General features: G+C 50.3%; 7 protein-coding genes across 7 annotated transcripts; 4 read left to right on the plus strand and 3 right to left on the minus strand.

The window, feature by feature from the left end:
• Nucleotides 1–195: 195 nt before the first annotated feature.
• P153DRAFT_375751 (uncharacterized protein) lies at nt 196–2,571 on the plus strand (the record flags this gene model as incomplete). Its single annotated transcript, XM_033669602.1, has 3 exons — nt 196–596; nt 643–1,245; nt 1,296–2,571. 3 exons carry the CDS (start codon nt 196–198, stop codon nt 2,569–2,571), a joined length of 2,280 nt encoding a protein of 759 aa, XP_033523608.1.
• A 333-nt stretch (nt 2,572–2,904) lies between these two features.
• P153DRAFT_396517 (uncharacterized protein) lies at nt 2,905–5,148 on the plus strand. The gene is made up of 2 exons (XM_033671488.1): nt 2,905–4,270; nt 4,319–5,148. The coding sequence occupies exons 1-2, from the start codon at nt 3,188–3,190 to the stop codon at nt 5,000–5,002; spliced, it is 1,767 nt and encodes a 588-aa protein (XP_033523609.1). The 5' UTR covers nt 2,905–3,187; the 3' UTR covers nt 5,003–5,148.
• A 117-nt stretch (nt 5,149–5,265) lies between these two features.
• Nucleotides 5,266–6,277, minus strand: P153DRAFT_385440 (uncharacterized protein; the record flags this gene model as incomplete). The annotated part of the gene is made up of 3 exons (XM_033670430.1): nt 5,266–5,793; nt 5,842–6,174; nt 6,221–6,277. The coding sequence occupies 3 exons, from the start codon at nt 6,275–6,277 to the stop codon at nt 5,266–5,268; spliced, it is 918 nt and encodes a 305-aa protein (XP_033523610.1).
• A 2,165-nt stretch (nt 6,278–8,442) lies between these two features.
• P153DRAFT_315954 (sulfate permease) lies at nt 8,443–11,370 on the minus strand. The gene is made up of 4 exons (XM_033664975.1): nt 10,737–11,370; nt 10,541–10,686; nt 9,920–10,466; nt 8,443–9,869 (listed from the first exon to the last, which is right to left on the minus strand). Exons 1-4 carry the CDS (start codon nt 11,020–11,022, stop codon nt 8,461–8,463), a joined length of 2,388 nt encoding a protein of 795 aa, XP_033523611.1. The 5' UTR covers nt 11,023–11,370; the 3' UTR covers nt 8,443–8,460.
• A 1,158-nt stretch (nt 11,371–12,528) lies between these two features.
• On the plus strand, nt 12,529–13,524 carry P153DRAFT_356830 (uncharacterized protein; the record flags this gene model as incomplete). The annotated part of the gene is made up of 2 exons (XM_033666679.1): nt 12,529–13,269; nt 13,324–13,524. The coding sequence occupies 2 exons, from the start codon at nt 12,529–12,531 to the stop codon at nt 13,522–13,524; spliced, it is 942 nt and encodes a 313-aa protein (XP_033523612.1).
• A 1,392-nt stretch (nt 13,525–14,916) lies between these two features.
• Nucleotides 14,917–17,227, plus strand: P153DRAFT_15719 (uncharacterized protein). The gene is made up of 4 exons (XM_033662237.1): nt 14,917–14,938; nt 15,148–15,263; nt 15,369–15,526; nt 15,579–17,227. The coding sequence occupies exons 3-4, from the start codon at nt 15,371–15,373 to the stop codon at nt 16,926–16,928; spliced, it is 1,506 nt and encodes a 501-aa protein (XP_033523613.1). The 5' UTR covers nt 14,917–14,938; nt 15,148–15,263; nt 15,369–15,370; the 3' UTR covers nt 16,929–17,227.
• A 976-nt stretch (nt 17,228–18,203) lies between these two features.
• P153DRAFT_396521 (MFS general substrate transporter) lies at nt 18,204–20,181 on the minus strand (the record flags this gene model as incomplete). The annotated part of the gene is made up of 5 exons (XM_033671489.1): nt 18,204–18,922; nt 18,978–19,203; nt 19,253–19,626; nt 19,675–19,969; nt 20,035–20,181. 5 exons carry the CDS (start codon nt 20,179–20,181, stop codon nt 18,204–18,206), a joined length of 1,761 nt encoding a protein of 586 aa, XP_033523614.1.
• Nucleotides 20,182–21,224: the final 1,043 nt, after the last annotated feature.

A 21,224-nucleotide genomic window follows, 5' to 3' on the forward strand; every position in this document is an offset into this window, starting at 1 on the left:
AAGGCGTGATGGTCATCCATTTCAACCCACATCCTCTTGCTTTACAATATGGGTGCATTCCTCAATACAATTGTCCTATATCTCTTCCCCTTTCATCGTGAATCCAACACCTTGGGTCTTCAATCATGTGCACCTTGATCTCTTCACCATCACGCTGGCAATCACTCACCTTCTTCAAGAGAACAAACACTAGCCATGGAGACGCCACTTCTTCGCGTGAGTAGACCTGTAGCTGCCTGCTCACGGTGTCGAGCTGCCAAAGTGAAGTGCGATGGCAAACTGCCGGCTTGCACAGCATGCGAGAAGTCGAACCGTGCGAGCGAATGTTCGAGTGTGAACGATCAATTTGCGAGAGGCAAAGAACGAAGCTACGTGGCCACTCTCGAAACCAAGGCTGAGAGGTTAGAGAAGAGAATTGCAGACGCAAGAGCCAGAAGGAAATCATCCGCTGTTATCATGCTGGACTACTCAGAGTCATCGACTCCGCGTAGAACCTCAGGCGATACTGTCAAAGCACCCAAGCAAATGAGCAAACGTGCTGCGCGACGGAAAGAAGCCTCGGATATCGACGATTTGGTGGCAGGGTTTGGGCTTCTGTGAGTCGTGTGCATCACATACATTGACTATTACTAATGTGAAAAGTGCTGTCAATGCTACGGCGAGGGACTTTTACGGTTTCACAACAGAAATGTCCTATGCAAGATTAATACTGTCGGCGGCTTCCAAAGAACCACTACCCACAGGCATGACCAAAGCTCTTCCCCCCAAGTTCGCCGCCACGCCGCTTATTCAGCACTATTTGAACAACATCTTCACACTGCTTCCCATTTTTGAGGAAGCTACCTTGTACTCTTCAGTCGACGCCGTCTATCGACAAGGCGATGTGGCGACTCCTTTGGATCGATGGATTGTACGTATGGTGTTGGCAATTGCGAGTTTATCTCAGTCTCAGCAACGAGGTGACGCCTTGTACTCGGACGCCGTTGGTCATGCAGTCGCTGCACTCGACTATGCGGGAGATGTCTTGCATCCTGGCTATGTTTCCAGCATACAAGCTCTTGTCCTCCTGACCATATATGCTGCCTTAGACCCTCATCACTTCGACAGCTGGACTTTGATCGGCGCCGCTTCAAGAGCTCTTGTGGACATTGGCATGCATCAGGATCCGTCCAAAAATATTGCCATCTCACAGGCAAAGTTAGAAATACGACGGAGAGTGTACTGGTGTGTATATGCGCTCGACCGGTGAGTTTGAACAACAGATGCGCAAGTCGACCCTACTCACGAGTCACTAGATCTACATCGCTTGTCCAGACCAGGGCCTTTTCGTTCTCAGACGAGGCTGCGCAAGTTGCATTCCCCTTCCGCAGCTCGTCAGTCTCCCCCCAATACTCGTCACCTCAATCGCAAGTGTTTCAGCAATCTTTCGACACGGCAATTAGTCTATTCAAGATCCGCGAAATTCAATCCGAATGGTACATGGATCTTTTCCAGTCAGGTCGCAAGCCGTGGCCGGATCCCTACCCATATATCTGGAAGCAGTATGCCCGTATGTCGGAATGGTTCCAAGATATACCTCAAAGAATGCTCCCAGCTGTCAAATCCTGTTTCGAACTTGAGCTTTTCTACAGCTACGTCTACATACTCTCGCCAAGTCCACGAATCCCACATATTCATGAATATGCTCAACGCCTGATATTCGAGCACTGCATAGCTTACGCCACGAATCTGCTTTTTCTGATCAACACACCCACAAATTCCACTAAACCATCACCAACCTTCTATGACGCAATGCGAGCATACATGACCGGCCGGCAATTCGTCGATGTCTTGTCGCGCAACATGGATGCGATGCTCAGCCCACATCCTCCTGCATCACCAACACCCTTCACATCTCAGGTCGAATCGGAAGATCCTCTCGCCCCACCTGTGCAAGTCAGTGCGCCGCCTTTCCCGTCGCCATCCATACCCGAGGGGCAAATATCGCCCCCAGACCCCACCGTCCGAGCCATTGGTGCTCTCAACGACTTCACGTCGATTCTTTCGAATTTTGGACTTCGCTTCGGTTTCATACACTGGCGTGACCGCTTCCAACGCGAGTCCGCTGGTCTCACACAACAACTGCACCAGCGCAACTCCACATCGCCTCCTACGTCCCCTCCAATCCACCAAATACCACCGACCGTGGCCTACCCGCAGCAATGGGTCGCCCTGTCCTCCCCGCCTCAACAAGCACCCCAGCTAGTGTATCAGGACCTACCGACCACGCCCCCAACCGTGTATCCACCGCAATCAAGCCCGTTCTCAAGCTCGATGTCGTACAACGGTAACCCTTTCGACGGGCGAGGCACAAGTCCGCTTCAACCAACACTATCTTACGACCCTGTGGGCCAAAATTCGCATCACTTGTGGTCCACGCCTTCTCCACAGCCTATGCCGGATATGCCCCAGCCGACTGAGGGCAGGAAGAGACAGGCGATGATGTATGGTCCGCGCTTGCCTGACCCGGATAATGCTTGGAACCATGGCCAGCTCGTACAGCAGCAACGGGATGGTCCGGACTGGAGTTAGGAGGTAGATAGGAGTATTAAATGCTTACCAGTGCATGAGATTGTGACTGCTAGTTGACGTATGACACAAGGCTGTGAGGCTGACTAGATGTGCTGTGTAGATGGCGCCGGCAAATACAGGGATCGCGAGACAGATATACGTCGGGATGGGAGTATTCGGATATGGGTCACCTCTGATTGGCTCTTTTTATGCCTATGAGGGACCAAGCTGCGGCGAAATCTTGCGGTAGCTAGAGACGATTACATTGAGAACTCATCCAAGACTCTTATGCATCGGGACATACCAGTATACATTTACTTTCCTCTTTTGATGTCTATGAACGTTGCTCTGTTGTGTTCTGTGCAACAGAAGTGTGCAAGGTCGGAGGCGAAGACAATGGGTCGACATCCGCCAAATACGAACACAGTGACTTCTTATTACCGTCCCAACAGCCAAGAGTTATTTTGTCAAGCACATGACCTTCTCCTTCACATTACACACCGGACGAACTCAAGGTGGAGTAATCAAGTCACGTTTCCAGCTAGCCAGAAGCGGAAGTGTCATATCCTACCCTCGCCTCCCTGCATCTCCCCAACAACAATCACCGACAACTTCACATCAAACCCCCACATGAGCGATGGAATTCTCTCCATCATCTCCAAGCGCTATCGATCTAGAGGCCGAGGCAGAGCGCGAGACAAGACGCCAAGCAATCCAAGATGGCACGCTCAGCGACGACGAGTGCATTCTCGAATTGCACGAGCGTAAGGCTGTTTTCCTTGCCGACGAGGACTGGCTGCCGGAATGCCGGAGATACGGGGAGAAGATCTTCGACCAGGCGATTGAGCGCGACGTGCATATCGCATTGGAGAGTGGGCAACGCGTGGTTGGCGTGTTGCACTTGGTTCTCGTGCATATCGGTGGCCTCTACTACGACAATGAGCGGCTCAAATTCAAGAGTGCTCCTAACGCAGGTGCCGAGAGTGTCGCAAATATGGGACCGATGATAGAAGGGGTGACAAACAAGATTGACAATGACATCTCACGTGAGAGTGAGGCAGAAATCATCGCCATATCCTCGGAGGGTGAGACTGAGGATGACGACGACAGCGACATACTCAGTGAGAAGGAAAGTATGCACGTCCCCGAAGTGATTCCGGAGCAAGACGAACATACTACAAGGCTCAACGCTGCTATCGCCGCCCGCAGAAAGAGGAGGCAGCTTACGCACGGCGCATCGGGATTTGGAGATTCGCCAATATCGCGGCGGTCACGAAGCGCCGTTCCAGATTACCATGCTGTATCGTCGCCAGCCACACAACGATCACGGAGCGTTTTCACAGATGTCGAAGAGCTGGTGAGTATTGCTCACAGCCCATCTGCGATTTCAGCAGCGCGACGCTCGCGAAACCTTGTTCCAGACGCTGAAGACGAGTTTGATGTCACTTACATCCCTTCTCCACCACCTCAGCTCCCCTCATCTCCTCAGATGGTGCCTGAGGTAGCGAAAGCCGCAACTCGAAACATACGGCAGCCAGCAAGCGATGAGACAGCGGACGATGCGGCACGTAGCCCAATACTATCCTCTCAAGTGCTACTTTCCCCACAAGAGCAACTACAGACTCCTCCCAGCTTCCTAGATGCCTTGCAAGTACCTGCACATTCTGCACAGTCTCGCAAGCGTTCGGAGCCCTCGCCTAATCCCCCAGCTCCTTTGTTTGTACGTATCGTTTATATGCGTATCCTCCGAAAGACTAACAAATGGTAGGTCGGCGGCCCGGGTAACAAACAAGGCCACAACAGACGATCTGTCCTCCGTGTACAGCAAACACGGTCCTTAGCAATAGCCCCACCTTCGGATGCTCCCCGGAAGAAGCGAAAGATCGCCACATCAAAGGGCCCAAAACAAGCTCCATCTCGTGCAACAACACGGCGACGTACAAGGGTCACGCAGAAGCAGGTGGAGATTGCAGACTCTCAAGATAGCGACAGCGACATCGATGTCGAAATGCCCCTTCGCCCCCTCGAAAAAAAGTCCCGCACCACATCTCCTCGCATCCCAACCTCTAAGTCCAACGCTCCAGACGTCCACAAAACAGCCGCGTCTTCCGCCGTACCCTCAGCCAAGGCGTTTACCTTCCTGCCCCTCCCCACCTTGACCCCACGCGATCACGCCCCCTTCCGAAAAGGCGCAGAGATCGCACTCGACAACATTCTCAGCGATCACGTCGAGAACCCGGATGATAGTCTGGTTGAGATCATTGAGGAGTTGGAGGAAAACCAGCCGGCGGTGGATGGTTGGGAGAGGAAGACGATTGTGAAGGGGAATATGTGGGTTTGCACGGCTTTGAGGCAGGCTCTGGGTAAGTTTGGGAAGCAGAAGCAGGTTGATGTTGAGGAGCTGTTGGGACAGTTGGGTAAATGGATGGAGAAGGGGTTGAAGGGCCGTTGATGGGTAGGGAGAGGGGAGGTAGAAAGGTTATCGAGCTTGGGCGTGTGATGTCGATATGTTTTGCTGTCGATATGGTACGAAAATAGTGTGATAATGGGAGAGTTTTCTGGTTATCGTTCGATGTATATCCTGACGCGAAATGCCAGGCTCCTATCATTCGTGCTGAATGATGGCACCCTGAAACTTATAACGAATCCCATCCCGTACTATCTACATGGCATGCATGACTCCCCCCACTTATCGTCACCCCTCCTTCCAAGGCATCAGATATTGCGCTTAGTCAGTGTTCCCACCACGTTCTTCTTCTTGTTACCCTTCTTGTTCTTCTTCTTTCCCTTGCCTGAATCGACCGCGCGCACAGGAATGCCACCGTCTTCGTATTTCTTGGTTGCCAGTCCCGTCTTCCACACGACCTGCGTTTTGCCATCACGCACGATGGTCTTCTTGTACCGGACCCTGTACTCGATGGTCTCCCATGTGCCATATCGCTCGCTGTGGTACAGATCTTTGTTCACTGTGTTGCGAGCGAATCTCTCTCTGCTCTCCTTGGCCTTGTCTTCATTGACCTTGCCCTCCTCGGCCTTGTCTCCATCGGTCATGCCCTCCTCGGTACCCTCAATTGACTCCCCAGCGTTCGAATCGAGATCGCCGTCCTGCTGGCCCGGATTCAGCTTGCTCGGCGTCTCCTCCTTCGGGAGCTCTATCATGACGTAACGGGCATCGGGGTCCTCAGCGTCGAAGTCGACAATCTCCTCGTCAGGGTCGTTGATCGCGTCCAGGGCATTGATCCTCTTTATTGCGTGAGTAATAGGAGACCTGTGGTGCAGAAGAAGACTTACCATCTCTCTGTAATGGTCGATAAACCTTGCTTTCTTGAAGCCCATCATATGCTTGTACTCCTCACTCGACCTAATCTGGTCGAGTAGCTCGTCGTCACTGAGGGGCTTGCCGCCCATAACCATGCCCACAGTCCCGTCAGGTTTGAAGAACTCTTCCATACCCTCAGGTAGTTCACCATCGATCACAGTCATGCAGCCGCTGTCGGCATCGGAATCGGAGTCGATTGCGTATAGCTCGTCGGCCGAGTCTTCGTCAACGTCCTTGTGTTCGATCTTGCGCTTCTTCGAGGGGAAATCGCGAGGAGTGGGGGCATGAACAGGCCCTGCGGTGGGCTGCTGGCATGTCAGAATGGGTCATGGATCGGAGAGATTGTCTTACCTGTTCTTTGCTGCTGTTCTGGTCAGACATCAGATCGCTCAACTTGGCATTGCACATGGTGAGAAGTTGACTATGGAGGATGTAAATGTCGTTGTTGTGCCTCTAAGCGGTCGGGGACGTAAGTAAGGTTGTTGTGGGGTCTGTTTTGTGGAAAGACAGAGCTTAAAGTGTGAGAGTGTAAGAGTATGGGAGACGTTCGTTTATTAGATGCTGGAGATGGGTTGATAAGTAGCAAGTGTGGCGACGGAGTTGCAACGGCGGTGAGAGCGCGGATAATGCACGTCATCTCGTAGGTGAAGGTATAGTAAAGGCATCTAGCCGCCGCTTAGCGTTCAAGAAGGTAATTGAGTTTCAACTCCAAGGTGAGAAAATGCCGTCTTTAAGCTGATCACGTTAGTGTGTCATACCGACTTCATACACTCGAGACCTCGAGATTCTTCATGTTAGAGGAGGGGCCTGGATAATATCGAGCGATCATCTCCAAGCACATATCAACAATTCTGAAATGAGCTTGGAAGTTAATAGTGGCAAATTGTCTGCTCCAAGATAGGCGTTTCTGCTGTTGTAGCCTTCACACCGACCAAAGGTCTCCTCGTTTCTGGCAGAGTTCTGCACTTTCGGACAACTGTGGCAACATGGCTAGCTGAGCTAATGGCTGACACTAATACTCGGATGACTGTATTCAGCACACTGTAAGGTCGAAAAGCCATGTTTTATCGCCAATTTAGGTGGATTCAAAGGGACATGGCACTCGTGAAAGTTGAAGTGGAATACGACTTGTTCTTCAAAGGGGTAAATCATGTCTGGCAAGCTCAGTAAGAGCAGCAACAAGAAAGGACTGCTAGTCGAACTATACAGAACTATGACAGTACATCCCTGACAAAGACAAGGAGTGCCAAAGGCGCTACACTGCGTTGTCGACGAAAGCCGCAACTCCAGCAGTGGGATGGCGTCATAACAAAAGACAGAATAACGTGAGTGATGGCTACAACGAGGCAGAAGTTGATCAGTGGAAGGAGAATGACTGTGAGAGCACGGGAGAATCAGTATTATACGTCACTCCAAAAATGAAGGTAACTCCAAGTAAAGGCGTTTCGCCACCGCCTATATGATCCATCACCCACCCCGAAATAGCTGTTTCAACCTTCTACCTCACTTCTCTTCACATCAACTACCACTAGCGCACGATAGGACGATCCGCACAATGGGTGACTTGATCCCTACACCATCGAGGCGTCATATCATTACGATCAAGGAAAATCGCGTCGCAGTAGTTCGCTGGCTGGGAGTAGAGAGAGGAGAAACAATAGTAGGTCGCTACCAGAAGGCAATGGGTCTTATATTGGAATGCTCCAGCAAGCTCAACATCGCCTTGATGGTAATGAACTTCCAGACCCACTACACGCAGTCCCCGGGACCCATTACAAAAGGCTGGTAGTGCTATGACGAAGTATGCATGCCGCACGTTCGCAGGCGCCGCAAGGCTGCACAAGTCATAGAGAGCCTATACACTACTATCTTTACCAAGACTAACTAGGTTTGGTTGGCATATCCAGATTGATATAATGCAACTAAAACATGTATTTTCAGTTCAACTTCCACGTACCATGTTTCTCAGCAACTGCACCATTCTGGCATTCTTGTCGTAAGGCTCTCGTAGACGCCCAACTTGACTTGGTACACGTGAGCGCAAGGACGTATCACAGCATCAACGATTGTTAAACATCTTTGTGAAGTACTTGCCCAACCAAAGGATGTCGTCCCCAACGCCACGTTGTCGGAGGTCTTCAAGTACTTGAAATCCATTCATGTGACATCTCATACAAGAGCCAGGAGGGTTTCAGGGTACCGTGGCCAGAACTATTCCAGAAACATCACCACGCACGTGTGTGCAGATCGACAGTTCGTAGCTCGAACATTGAGAAGCTCTAGTAAGCTTGCCAAAACTGACCAATACCTGTGAAGTACACAGCGTTGTTTGCGATGCCTACCAAACGAACTTCTTCGCCCTTGTATTTGCCAACCTTGTTAATGAACCTCCGCAATATAATCCGAAATATGCTGAAGTACCACAACTCAACGAGGTACTATGAGTTTCCGAGTATTACTTGACCTTTCGACGAAATGAAACACGTCTTAGCGACAGAAGAAGCACACACCTCTTTCGCCTTAACCACTGTGGAAAACGCTAGCAATTGATTGTATTCATCTAAAATTGAAATACGCTGACTACTTAACTATCATACTGTAGTGATAGCCTCACACTCGTCCTTCCTCTTTGCGTCTCGAACCGCAGCGTCGACAGCATCATGGAGGTCGACGTGGAAGAAAGGCCGATCAACACCATATAGTGGTGCTAGCCTGTTGGCATTCTCACTCCCTTTGTCATCAAGCTGTATCTGCTGGTGTACGGATATAAGTTCACGCTGTTCTTTTGGAGTCGCAGTCAATGATGGCACAGCAACTGTATATGCTGGACTCCAACAACCTACTGCATCCGTATCATTTGCAGCTGGGAAGCCGAATCCGGCGGACACAAGAGCGCGTCGTGTCCAGCGGTTGTGTACACCTGCAAAGTGCCATTCAACCAACGTAGGAGCAGCATAACGATCGAGAGTATGCCGTAAGTCGACAAGACCTTGCACGCTAGTTATGTCGACGATGTTTACTGTCGAGAAGTCGAGAACGATCGCCTTCAGAAGTGGTAACGAGTAGCTTTCCTCAGTGTACGCTTTGGAGGGAAGGTCATCACACCATAGATGATCGCTTGCACGAATTCCATCCTCAACATCCGAGCGGCGTGTGTGTGACTTGACATACGTAATGAGGTGGTCCATGTGATAGGCTTGATTGACGTAATTGAAATTCTCGCTGAACCGGTAGATGAAGACGCCCGGATATGCGGGCTCGACAGTAACGTTAGGGTTGTGGTTACTCTTGCCGGTGTGTGGGAGAAAGACTTGACGAGTGATTTGGACGTAACTATGGTGTTCAGTTGAAGGTGATGTTATTTCCGGGTATGACACATCTGACTCCTGAACCCGTTCATCGCGAGAGATTCGTGTTACTTCAACTGACCCTCGAAAATCACCTGGTGATCTTGACATACGGACAAGAAGCATCGCAAAAGAAAGACCAACCGTCAGGTAGATAGCTGTCTCAAGGTTTGTGAAGAACGCGACGGTGACACCAGAAACCCATATGAGAAGTTCGAACGGTGACAGCTGCCAGTATCTGTAAAGGGATTTGGGTGGCGTCAGTAGATTGGTGGTGCAGTGGATGATCAGACCAGCGAGTGCCGCGTTCGGTATATAGTAAAACACCTCTGTGAGTGCGTATAGTGCTAATACTAAGACCATTGCGCTGAACAGGCCTGCAAGCGGCGTGCGTACAGCTGCCTTGGAAAGAACGGCAGAAGCACCAAATGAGCCTGTACACACGTAGCCACCCACGAAAGGGCTGAAGATGTTGGAGGCGCCTTGTGCAATCATTTCCTGAGATGGGCGGATGTTGTAGCCAAAGCTACGACCAAATGACTTGGCGATGGCGATATGCTCGACTATGAGGATTATAACAATGGCAGGGAGTTCTGAAGCGACAAGTCCGAACAGATCGCGATCCATGGGCGGAATACCAGCATGACTGAAGCCTACAACAAGGTCAGTTACTGATGGTAGGAGTTTGTCTCGAGCGGCGCACCTTTGTCAATGTGTCCCACGATGCGGAACCTTTCTTTTCCCTCAGTCACATTGCGATGCACAAGCCAACTGATGAGCGTGTAAAGGAGAATCGTAAACGTCAGTCGCAATGAAGAGAGTAGCGACCATACTTTCTTCTTGTTGGGTTGGCGCAGTTCCATCTTTGCACAAACGTTTCTGATCAAGACGAGCAACGCGATAGATGTGATTCCAATGGCTGCATCCAACCTGGCATTTGGCAAACCTCTCAATATGTTGACATATACTTTGTACGGGGACTCGCGCGTGTTGATCCCTGTGATACCCAACAACGTAGGGATCTGCGTGGAGATGATTGTGATACTGGCGGATGTGACAAAGGCGGAAATTGGAACGTAAGGAATGAACTCGATCAGCCAACCGAGACGCAAAATGCCAAGCACGAACAACACGATTCCAGCTAGGAAGGAAAGTGCATGCGCAATGTCCTGGGGCTTGTACACTCCTGGCTTCTCGGTTTCAATCTTGCTAATCACGCTGCCGACCAGAAGAGACCCAACGGCAGTGGTCTAGGTTATAGTCAGCAGATATTTGAAGCACAGAATTAATGAGTGTTTGTCTCAAGATGAGTACCAGTACTTACACCAATCACAATGTCCTTGGAAGTGCCAAAAACCCAATATATGCAAGCACCTGTGAATGTTGTGTACAGACCGAACGCGGGTGGCAGATGGGCAAGGAGAGCATATGCCATAGCTTGTGGAACCACGACAAGACCTACTGTGATCCCTTCACGAATTATTACTATATCCGAAGAAGAAGTACCATCTCAAACTCACCAGCGATGGCATCTCCAAGCAGCCAGTGCAGATTGTATCGCCGCATCCATTGTACCGACGGGAACAATTCGCGCACGTACTCAATGACGCTATGTGATGACGGTACTAATCCTTGGAACCACTCCGCGACCGAAGGATCATCTTCTAGATAGGTCTCGCCGATAGTTTCTCTTGCGACTTGCTCCAAGTACGTTGTGTTTTGACAACGGTCTTGTGAAGAGGCGTGGAAGACTTCAGTCTTGAGGAACTCCGCCATGCTCCTTCCATTGATATTCAGGTCAGGCATTGGGATATGGCCTGGTCGTGACGCAGATAATATAGTCGACGCTCGAGTAAACCAAGGTGGTGGGACGTAAAGATGATGGGCAGAGTTGAGTGAAACTGGTGTGGTCAAGGAGCGTGATTAGTAGCAACATTGAGATGTTGGGCGAGCAGAGTAAAACCATCGTGAAAGACTTGTCATCGATTGTCCTCATAGGCTTCTGCGTCTTCGAACCTTGCACACTGTCCATCCTGCCGACGACCCGAACTTGTCGGGCGAGAGCTCTTGGCGAATAACGTATCGATTTCCCCAGCTCACCGTCTTTCCTTATCGTCAAGTCGACTGATTGGCGGGACAACAGTTGTGAACCCTGGATCATAGGTAAATGAGTGAACACGCGATGTGATGGAGCTGAAATTGTTTGTCCTGTCATGAACTATGCAGAACAGCCGAGAAGCAATTACGTATTGACAGGCTGAGAATGCAACGGTGTGGAGAAGCAGCCGCGAAACCCAGCGACAGGATGAGACGCAGGATAATGAGTGCACGGCTAAGATGCTGCGAACATGTAAGGTTTCATGCGCCAGCGCCCAATTTTGACGCTAGCTTCTTCTGTCGGCCTCTCGGTCAAGTGTGTAAAACTAGGAAGTAAGTTGTTGTTTGTGGCTCCTACAAGCCGCATAAATACACTAATAAGAAGTTCAGAATGCAACCTTGGCATATACTGTACTATATCTAGGCATATAACTACTACGATAATTGGATATGTAGCTGTCAGGCTGTTGCAGGATTTCGCGGGTGATAGAGGCGATTCCCCGGTCTGCATCACTGATTTGAGACTAGCGCGTAAGCTATAGAGCTCGCACCTCCTCCATAGTAATTCCATAACTTTCACCCCACATACTACCTCCAACATTCGCTACGTCTCGCACCTCGGTCGTCCTGCTCTTGGTGAGCGTCCAGCACGTCGTCTCAAATGACGAGGGGTTTCAAGACGAAGACATCAACCCATCGAAGGGCAAAGCAAGACCACGCGACAGATTCAACGACTTCCTCAAACCCCTCCCAAAGCTTCCTAACAACGACGTGGTCATACCAAGATGTGAAAGGCTCCTCAGCCTGTACGAGCTGGTTCGGAAGAAGCTTCCTGATGGAAAAAATGATCATCTGGTCAAAATTCTTGGAAGGTCTCAACATGTCAGACAGCCGATGACCCGCATTGCTGCTAACAGATTGGCCGCCACGTGTGTGGCCACCAACGACGTAGTGACGAGCGAGTGCGAAAAGGCGGTTCTACCGTTCACTCACTTGAAGCGATTCTCTGATTTCAATGATCACCTAGAAACCATCGGGGACATCCTCAAGGGCTCCCAGTTATACACGGGTGTTTACAAGACCCTGTGCTTCGGCGGAGGCCACTACCAGAAAAAGCGCCCCGTAAAGTCAAAGGTCTCGACACCCCCTATCAATTGGAATGTAGCGATCAGGAGAGCCATATTCGCGAAGCCCGACCAAGATGGGTAGATGAATATGGATGAGATCCTGACGCATCTGGAGAAGGGCCTCGAGCAGAGAATCGAAGAAATGAAGCAGGGAATGACGCGGCACCTCCTTTTGGCTGGGTGCAGCAGCCTCCAGACGGAGGCCTTCAAGAAAGCCTTTCAGTTGTTTTGGGCACGTTGTTCGGCAGCCGTCAAGGAATTCGTCGCCAAATCGTTGGAAGCCATACGCCAAGCGTCGCTACGTTGCGCATCTGAGATGGGTCCATACACGTCTGATGGAAAGCATGGAGCAGTGTCGGCATTTGTGAAACCGCTTTTGGAGCACACCATGCGCAATGCAGGGTATACCCCGACGATCCAGAGGGGAGGCGGCAAGGCTCCCAAGCCCGAGCTTGACGACAACGCGCGCAAGGCTCACAAAAAAAACTCCAGAGGGAAAATGGCGGCGCTGAAAAACGACGTTCGTCAAGCTGTGGCCAAGACGGAGCTCTTCGATCATGTCCGGTCTACTTATTATAATACTGCGAAGCGGAACATGCGCAAAATGTATAACGATCTGACGCAGCAATTGCAGACGGAGAGCAGGACCTTGGGCGCCCAGATCAAGGCCATTGAGGCTGGCCAGCCTGAGGTAGTGCGAACCGAAGCGGAGAAAGAACAGATTGCCCACTTGCGAGGTTTGATGCAAGACTGGCAGGAGCAGATCTCTCAGGTTCGATCGTTGCTCATCGACAATGGCCTGAATCTGCAGTCACAGAGTCTTGGATCGGTAAGTTCACATTTGCACTTCCTTTTACCGCCAATCGTCTAACCTTTTTCCTAGGGCGAGAACGAACCGGAAGGCATCGGTCATAGTGAGACTTCACTCGAAGACCAATTTGATTCCAACAGTAACGGTCCTGACATCAGTGGATTCGTTCACGAGGAAGCCGTCCACGACGACAATGGCAACGAAGATAATATCAAGCAGGAGGGAATAAGCCCTGACACAGCATTTGGCTATGCTACAAACTCTGAAGTTTAGAGTTATGGATATATTCTGTTTTCTGCATTGACGATCATGGGCATCAGCGAATCTAGCGGAGGGGATTTCAGAAGCGGAATTACTTATTTAATATTGCGTGCTTATTTTACAGAGACTTTCAAAGCCCAATGGGGTATGTTACAGCGAAGTGAAATTCCACAATCAAGCGATTGCTAGATTCTTTATCTCTTCTTGCGGCTATAGTAGCAATACAATATTACTTCACACAACCCAACACGTGTTATTGACCGCTTCCCATTCGCTGCATACAATGACATCGCCCTCGCGACAGCAGACTCTGAGTTGAATTGAAGGTCTAGAAGATATAGTATCATTTATTGTAACTCATGACCATCGATCGCGTAATGGCGGCCTTATCTCTCGATCAACTGTGAACGCGGGAGGTAAGTTGCGTTCTTTACGGCTCCTACAAGCTGCAAAACTACGCTGGCAAACTCTGAAGATGTCCATGCTAGGCGTATACTGCTAGGAGTCTGGTCGGGAGATTCTCATCCTTATCTTAGATGTAGTTGTCTAGCTGTTGCATGATTTTGCTGTACCTTAGATCCTGATATTTCGATCAGCCGAGAGCCTGTCTCTCGATTAGTCGGAATGCCCGGAATTGAGTAGGCCGCAGCGAGATCCTGCAACAGCTGGACAACTACATGTAAAAAAACTGTAAGATTTCTACGCCTTACGTGTTGTTTGTATTCGCCTACTAGCGGGTTTGTCTTTGTAGTACTTTTCATCTTGTAGTTTAGGGTTGTTGTGTTGCTGTAGAGAACGGACTTTAATTCCGGGGCTTGCCACTCCAAATTCCTGCCCACATGCTCAGAATGGTGATTCTGGAACGAAAAGTTGGGTAAATCTTCCGCATTTCAAAAATATGAAGCAGGCCTATGGGAAAGGAGAACAGATGCATCGAAGGATCAGGAGATGGCAGACATGGGCGATGAGTAGCTGCGGAATCCTGCGAGAGGATGAGATGCAGGATGATGAGCGCGTGGCAAGGATGCTGTGAATACGTAAGCATGCGCCAGCGCCAATCTTGACGCTAGCTTCTAGCGGCTGTCCCCATGCAAGGGGAAGTGTGATCTGCACACTTCTCGACCAAACACACTTTCGTAGAGATTCATCATTTCGCAGAGTGGCTTGATGCACGAGGCTGATTTGATGTACACCGACCATTCGAGCTCTGTTGCACCCTGTGTGAGGGAACAGACACCCACGCGTACGATCCACATCCAAACGATGCTGTTCTCCGGTAGTTTGCTCACGTGCCTTGTACGAGTGTATTGACAACATGATACTTTCGCATCATTTTTTGGGGCATACGAGCGTTGTTATTTAATATGATTAGTAGACCTCTAATACTCAGCCGTGGCAAGGAGCCTGATTTTAGTGATCAGATAAAGTGCGTAAGGTAACGATCTGTGTTTGTGTTTACTTTCAAAGTGTTACACACCCCCTCCTCAGGTATCGCAAGGTAACTTGAGCGCATGGAACTTGACACACGCGGTGAGTGGAGAACGTTACCACCTTCGAGAAGCCTCCTACAGTTACGTAACTTCCCTGTTCGGATTGTTTACGCTTTCACCGTCGCACTGCCAACGTCGCATATAGTGAGTCCTACCAGGTACCCCAACCCACCTCACCACGGCTTAGCTACTCAACCAACCTGTCACAACCGGCTTGACACATACGAGGGCTCTTGCGATACGATTCTATTGCGAGTTGAGGTAAGCTGGTCAACACTAGGTACTAACAGCGGACAAGATGACACGCATGAACACATGAGCCTATCGATATGTGCTGTAAAACCGTTCCCTGCTGACGTGTTTCAGTGATGCGCACATCCGAAACAAGCGACATGTTGGGCTCCACGCAAGCGACCTCCGCGACCAACACCACCGCCAACACGTATGTCTGGTCGCAGCCCACAGCCGGCGCGAACGCCTCGAGCAACCTTGCCGTAGCCACAGCTCAATACCCAATCTTGGAGGTGAATGAGTGCTGGCAGCTACCGAGGATCCCGAGCTTACAGATGTTGACAGACTCTTGTGTCTCACCTACGACCTAGCGACCTTGTTCCGTTGGCCCAGGTATGCCAGACAGTTCATGGACACCTGCTGGGTAGTACGGCATCACAAGCAAATCTCTTGACGAAGACGTTATGTCCGGGCCACGGTAAGCGCATACGGAGACGTGCCCACCACCCTTGTGCTACAAAAGGTTTCAAAATACTCACTGGGTGCGGCGGTGAGGGCTATAATGTGGAGTCCAGGCCATGCGTTTGTTGTGGCATCAACACCTGCGACGAGTGTCGTATCCATGTTACTTATCACGTCGGCATTGAAGACCCGGGACTTGATGGACACCGCTGGTGGGCAGGTTACAACTTGTTGTACGGAGAACCCGTCGCGCTATATCCTCCCAGCTCCACGAATGGCGATGACAAAGACTGGCATCTGCCTGCAGCACAGATGAAATCTCTTCACGACCAAGGACGTATCCATATTCCTTTCCACATCCCAGCAGTAGCTGATCCAGAACCACTCGATCGCATTCTTGATATAAATCTCGGACGACACCTCATCTCTCCACAGGGACGCACAGATGGGCCTTATCAGGGTGTGAACTTGATCACGGGATTCAATCTAGTCTCTCAGCCTCGCACTGAATTTGTTTGTGACGAATGCTTTGACGATGTCCAGGCCAATTCAACCAATCGTCGGGCAATGTGCGAATGCTCTTTTCGAAAACGCTACATCGATCGCTGGTTATGCCTCGAGTGCTATCAGCGTGAGCAGGACAAAGATGCCAGGTTGGAAGAGCGAATCGGCGTCGACGAAGATGAGGTCGAGGTTGTTTGTCGGAAGTGTCATTGTAAGAGGAAGTTCAGCCAGGGCGATACCTACAAGATGGTTTGCAACTGGTGTGACGGCGAGATTCGGATCTCAAACACAGACAGCGAAGGCTCAGTGGTGTTAGGCAGCGACGAAAACGATCAGGATGAAGATGAAGATGAAGAACAAGAAGAAGATGACGCTCATTGGATGGTGCTTGGACTATGTCCAGACGGCATTCTTTGCTGCAAGTCGAACACGGATGGAACCATGGCAGCGATGATCAATGGGGTGCAAGTCCGGGGAGAGCGTCTGGGTCGAGCTCTAGTTGAAGAGTGGGAGCACCTCAAGCACGAGCCACATAACGAGCAAGATTGTTCCAGATGCCAGACTCATGGGCACGCGCATGGCGGAGTCGAATTTGATGACGGAGAGAGTGACGATAGAGAAAGTGGCTATGGAGACAGTGTTGAGGGAGATCTGGCTGAGGAAGATGATGGAATCTACGACACAGCGCCGGCAGTCGATGTCGACGAGGATGATGAGATTTATGATTGACGGGGCAGCAATGGAGCTTACACGTGGCGATGTCGGTGGCCACGGGTACACTGAACCCAAAGGGAAGAACGAGCAAGTCTGGAGCATATGCCAGATGCAAGCTGACTACCGGTGCCATGCATGTTCGAAACAGGAAATCACGGTACGCACAAGTTAAGAGGTTAAGGCGTCTGCTATATTACCGTCGAGTAGCTTCAACATACTTTAAGGTGCACAAGATCTATTCTACGAGGTCTTCTGGTAGATAAGTAGGCTCATTATTTCTCATAGAGCATATGGTAGGGCACTGCTTATGCTTCGTTTGAGGATCTCGTTACCATGTCCTTGTACAAGTCTCGACGCACCGTTCCATTGTACCTCAACATTGATATTCCCTCGTTCTTCAAGTCTACTCGAGTGGCTGAACAAACCAAACACCGCAAGGCAATCTCTAGCCCGCACTTCTGGTTGTGAGTGGTATGTATGCTATACGCTGTTGCCGTGGCCCCTCGATCACATTCTCCATGTTCTCATGATCGAATACTAGACCTGTTACTTTCGTTCCGCTCTCCTGTCATATACCCTCCTCTCCTCTTATCACATCTCCTATCTACGGTTGAAACGATGAGTGTCTATCGAATGGCGCTGCGGCAGCTGGAAGGGAGCCGCGTCTTGTTTGTGGGTGCCTCTGCAAATGTTGGAAGCGGCGGGCATTGGGCTCGGTATCGATCTGGGAGCAGTCCCCAATGGAAATCCTAATAAAGCGGCATCCATGTGGTCGTAGAGCATAGAGCATAGAGCATAGGGTATAGAGACGGAAATGGAAACATGAAAACTCACACAGCATAGTTTCGCCACGCTCTCCTGTACGTGGTTTGAAATACTACCTCGTACTGGTCTCCAAAGTACCTCACTCACAAACATGCTCGAGGTACCGCACGCGAGATCTGATGATAAGAACGATGTCTAAGCAGATATGAGATTGAAGCAACCGGATAGGGTACCCAAATTTGGCGGTAAGATAAAGATGAACGTACGCCCCCGTTATGGAACTTGTTTTCTATGAATTAGTCGACTGACCTACGCGAACCATATGCCAAAGTGTAACCGCCATTGACAGCGTGTTACTGGCGGCACAAACACTTGCACAGCAATGATAGTGATGCAACACTCCATAGGACATAGACTCAATATATACGCTAAAATCACAAGACTAAACTATATACATCCTGCAAAATTTCTCATCATCTTCGAAGGGGCAAAGGTGATTCTGCACAATTGTAGTAGACCCTATTTTCAAACTGGCGGGTGAGCGATGTGTGCATCCAACAAGCTCCCAATGTCTCCTACGAAAAGGCTCAAGATGAAGCATGAACCACCAAACGCGATGGAACAGTAGTACGGCCAACGATAGGCCAATGCGAAGGCTTCTTGTGCGGCAGCGATGATGGTGCCATACGAGTCTCTTTTAAGTACCAGTGGGTTGTTGGCGAGAATCTCCTTGACTTCACTGAACCGCGCGTTGCCAACAAGTTCTGTAAGCTCCTGGATGAGTGCAAGACCCTCGGGCCGGAAGGGGTTGACAACAAGTCCCAAGGCAAGTGTTTTCGTTGCCACGATGTCGGTCAAGGACACGACAACCTTATGTTCGAACAAATTCAAGTATACGGCGAAACCGATAGCACCGCCAAGGTAGCGGAGACTGAGCGTAATGGCGGTAACAGTGGCGATGAGCTCGTCCGGGCACGCGATTTGAGCAATGATTGAGCAAGGGATGATGACACCGCCGACACCAAGGGAAGCAAAGGTCACAATGGCGTACATGGTGCCGAGATTATGAGGCGTTCCGATGGCCATTGCTCCTGTGAAGGCCGTCATCATGCCTGTGAAGAAGATCATGAGTAACCGAATTCGGCCCTTGGTGGCGGGTATGAGAACAAGACAGATCACCGCGCCGAGAATGATCCCAAACCCAACGGGAAGACCACGAACACCGACGCCAACAGGATCATCGCCTGCGATCGATTAGTTGAAAGTTCGTAATCCCATACGTCTGTAATATCAACTCACCATAAACGTTGTATACCTGTGTTGGCCAGAGGAGAAGGACAACAAAGAAGTTGCCGCCACTGAGAAATGTGATGAGAAGGATCACAATCATAGTTTTCTTAGCTTTGTGAAATATGGCTCGGGGTACCATGGGATGAGGAGCGAAGAATTCCCAAATAAAGAAAGCAATCAGCATCACGAGACCGATTATCAATGGTGCAAGATTGTGTGCGCTTCCCCAAGGATACTGGTGGAAGTCAGTGATATGCTTTGGCCGTACGGGGGAGACAGCTTACCTGTGTTGCACCCCACTGCAATCCCATCATGAAACAAGTAACTCCACCTATGCTAAGGAAACCGCCAATGTAGTCAAGCTGGCTGAGAACGTAACGAGCGGTGTACTCATCGTTTAGGCGGGAAGGATCGTGATAACAGAAGACGACGAGCACTAAACCGATGAGGTTCCACAGACTAACAAAGAGCCCATTCCAGCGCCAGCTGTGCACTGCAATGAGCTGTGAATACAGTACCGATGGGCAGAATGGAAGAATGGTGATCACTACTAGGCCGACGTATCTGCCACGGTCCTTGACGGCCACAACCTCGCCAGTGCCGGCGAGTGCGATCAATTCATTCAACCCGGCGCCGACACCCGAGAAGACGTTTCCAGCTGTACATTATCAGTGAAAGAACTGGAGAATGGACGTCGGAGCCATACCTATCGCGATGTTCATTGTGTGTGCAGTGGATGTGATGATGGGGCCAATGATAAGCATGACCTGGCCGACCATGGCCACGGTACGACGCCCGAAGATATCTGACAGCGCACCCACGAACGGACAGAGAGCAGCATTGGGAATGAGATATCCAATGATAAACCAGACATATCGATCCACGCCCCCAATATCTTGATAGATGAGGGGAAGACAGCCGCCGAAGAGATATAATGGAATTTGCGAGCCAACCCAGAGAAACGACATGCACAGCAAGGTCATGAACAGCTTCGAGTTCATCTACAACGGGTGTTAGCCATGATGTGTGCGAGTGCGATATGCTGTTCACTTGCCTTCTCATGAACAGGAGGCCCTGCGCTGCGTGTCGGACCAAGGTTCAGCCGCTGTTTTTCGGCGACCTCACCTGGCGGTGTGCGCGTTTCGGTGCGCTCCAGGTGTAAACCATCGCCTTTCTCACCCAGATCATCCTGGGTCCGCATAGGTGTCGACATGTCTTGCACAACCTGAATAGGCACGTTTATGCACAGGGAGTAGATAGATGGCAGCACAGAAGGTTAATCTGGGCTGGAAACCCTGTCGCACTCAGCGATGAATGAGGGCTTTGGCTCCTATATCTTCAAAGCCATGTGGTGTAGAGATAGCTTAATGCTACAAAGAGGATACTAGTGATGTGACAACCGCGGCATATCGAGACGACTTGGTGCAACACGCGGGGTGTGGTCGCTTGAATGACAGGGAAAATGTCTCATATGGCCAAACAGAGGTCGAGAAGTGCGCCGCGCCGCTTTTTCGCGGGGAATATGCCTCGTTCAGTGGATAAGTATCATGCGGGGTCCCCGCACGCGGGCGGCTCCATGCTAGGCTAGCACAAACTTGGCGCAGATGCTTGATCACAACACCGACCACTCATAGACCTGGTGGATGTCCGCCACATGGGACTAACGAGATTGATAGGCACTTGATGCTTGCCACTCTTGAATCCTGTCTTTCATAAGTGTTTTTTTAGGGGGTGCCAGATCGTGCAGATCATCGAGCAACTGAGCGACATTCCTGATTTAGATGGTACTCACAACCCAACTCAGTCAAGAAAAACCGTCTACATCGTTCTCCCGGAAAACGTATGAGATTCAACGTTCTTCCGGCTGATCCCCATTCTTTCCACCCCAAAATGTAGCTAATTGACTAGCCAAGGTGTTTAGATACTACCTGCCAGTATTGCTATCGATTTTCTCGGCGCTACTTTGCGTGCACTTCGGACCGCGCTCACGTGTGCACCAGCCTTTGTAGTTCTCCTCCCAGTCGCTGATACGTGTCAATCACGCACTGACTTCACCTGTTACCCATTATTGACTTGTCAAATCCGTCGTGGACATCACTCGCTAGCTTGGTTGGAATCAAGCCTGGAGTGAAGTGGACAGACAGCGAACAAGTACAAACAGTATGTAAGAATACATAACGGAAGCCACTGGCTACCACTAATCAAAGACTGATTGTCTCCGATGGTCTAACTTAAGATAGTAAGTCTGTGGCGCGA

Source organism: Dothidotthia symphoricarpi (genome assembly GCF_010015815.1).
Source record: "Dothidotthia symphoricarpi CBS 119687 unplaced genomic scaffold P153scaffold_10, whole genome shotgun sequence".
In the NCBI taxonomy this organism is placed as follows: Eukaryota; Fungi; Ascomycota; class Dothideomycetes; order Pleosporales; family Dothidotthiaceae; genus Dothidotthia; species Dothidotthia symphoricarpi.

Excerpts from the sequence above, each read along its gene's own strand:
- P153DRAFT_315954 (XM_033664975.1), bottom strand. The coding sequence starts at position 11,022 with ATGCCTGACCTGAATATCAATGGAAGGAGCATGGCGGAGTTCCTCAAG. Across the intron at positions 10,687-10,736 it reads GCTTGGAGATGCCATCGCTG|GGATCACAGTAGGTCTTGTC; the intron begins GTGAGTTTGAGA and ends TAATTCGTGAAG. Across the intron at positions 9,870-9,919 it reads CGTGGGACACATTGACAAAG|GCTTCAGTCATGCTGGTATT; the intron begins GTGCGCCGCTCG and ends ACCTTGTTGTAG.
- P153DRAFT_396517 (XM_033671488.1), top strand. The coding sequence starts at position 3,188 with ATGGAATTCTCTCCATCATCTCCAAGCGCTATCGATCTAGAGGCCGAG. Across the intron at positions 4,271-4,318 it reads ATCCCCCAGCTCCTTTGTTT|GTCGGCGGCCCGGGTAACAA; the intron begins GTACGTATCGTT and ends AACAAATGGTAG.
- P153DRAFT_15719 (XM_033662237.1), top strand. The coding sequence starts at position 15,371 with ATGCGCACATCCGAAACAAGCGACATGTTGGGCTCCACGCAAGCGACC. Across the intron at positions 15,527-15,578 it reads CTCAATACCCAATCTTGGAG|ACTCTTGTGTCTCACCTACG; the intron begins GTGAATGAGTGC and ends AGATGTTGACAG.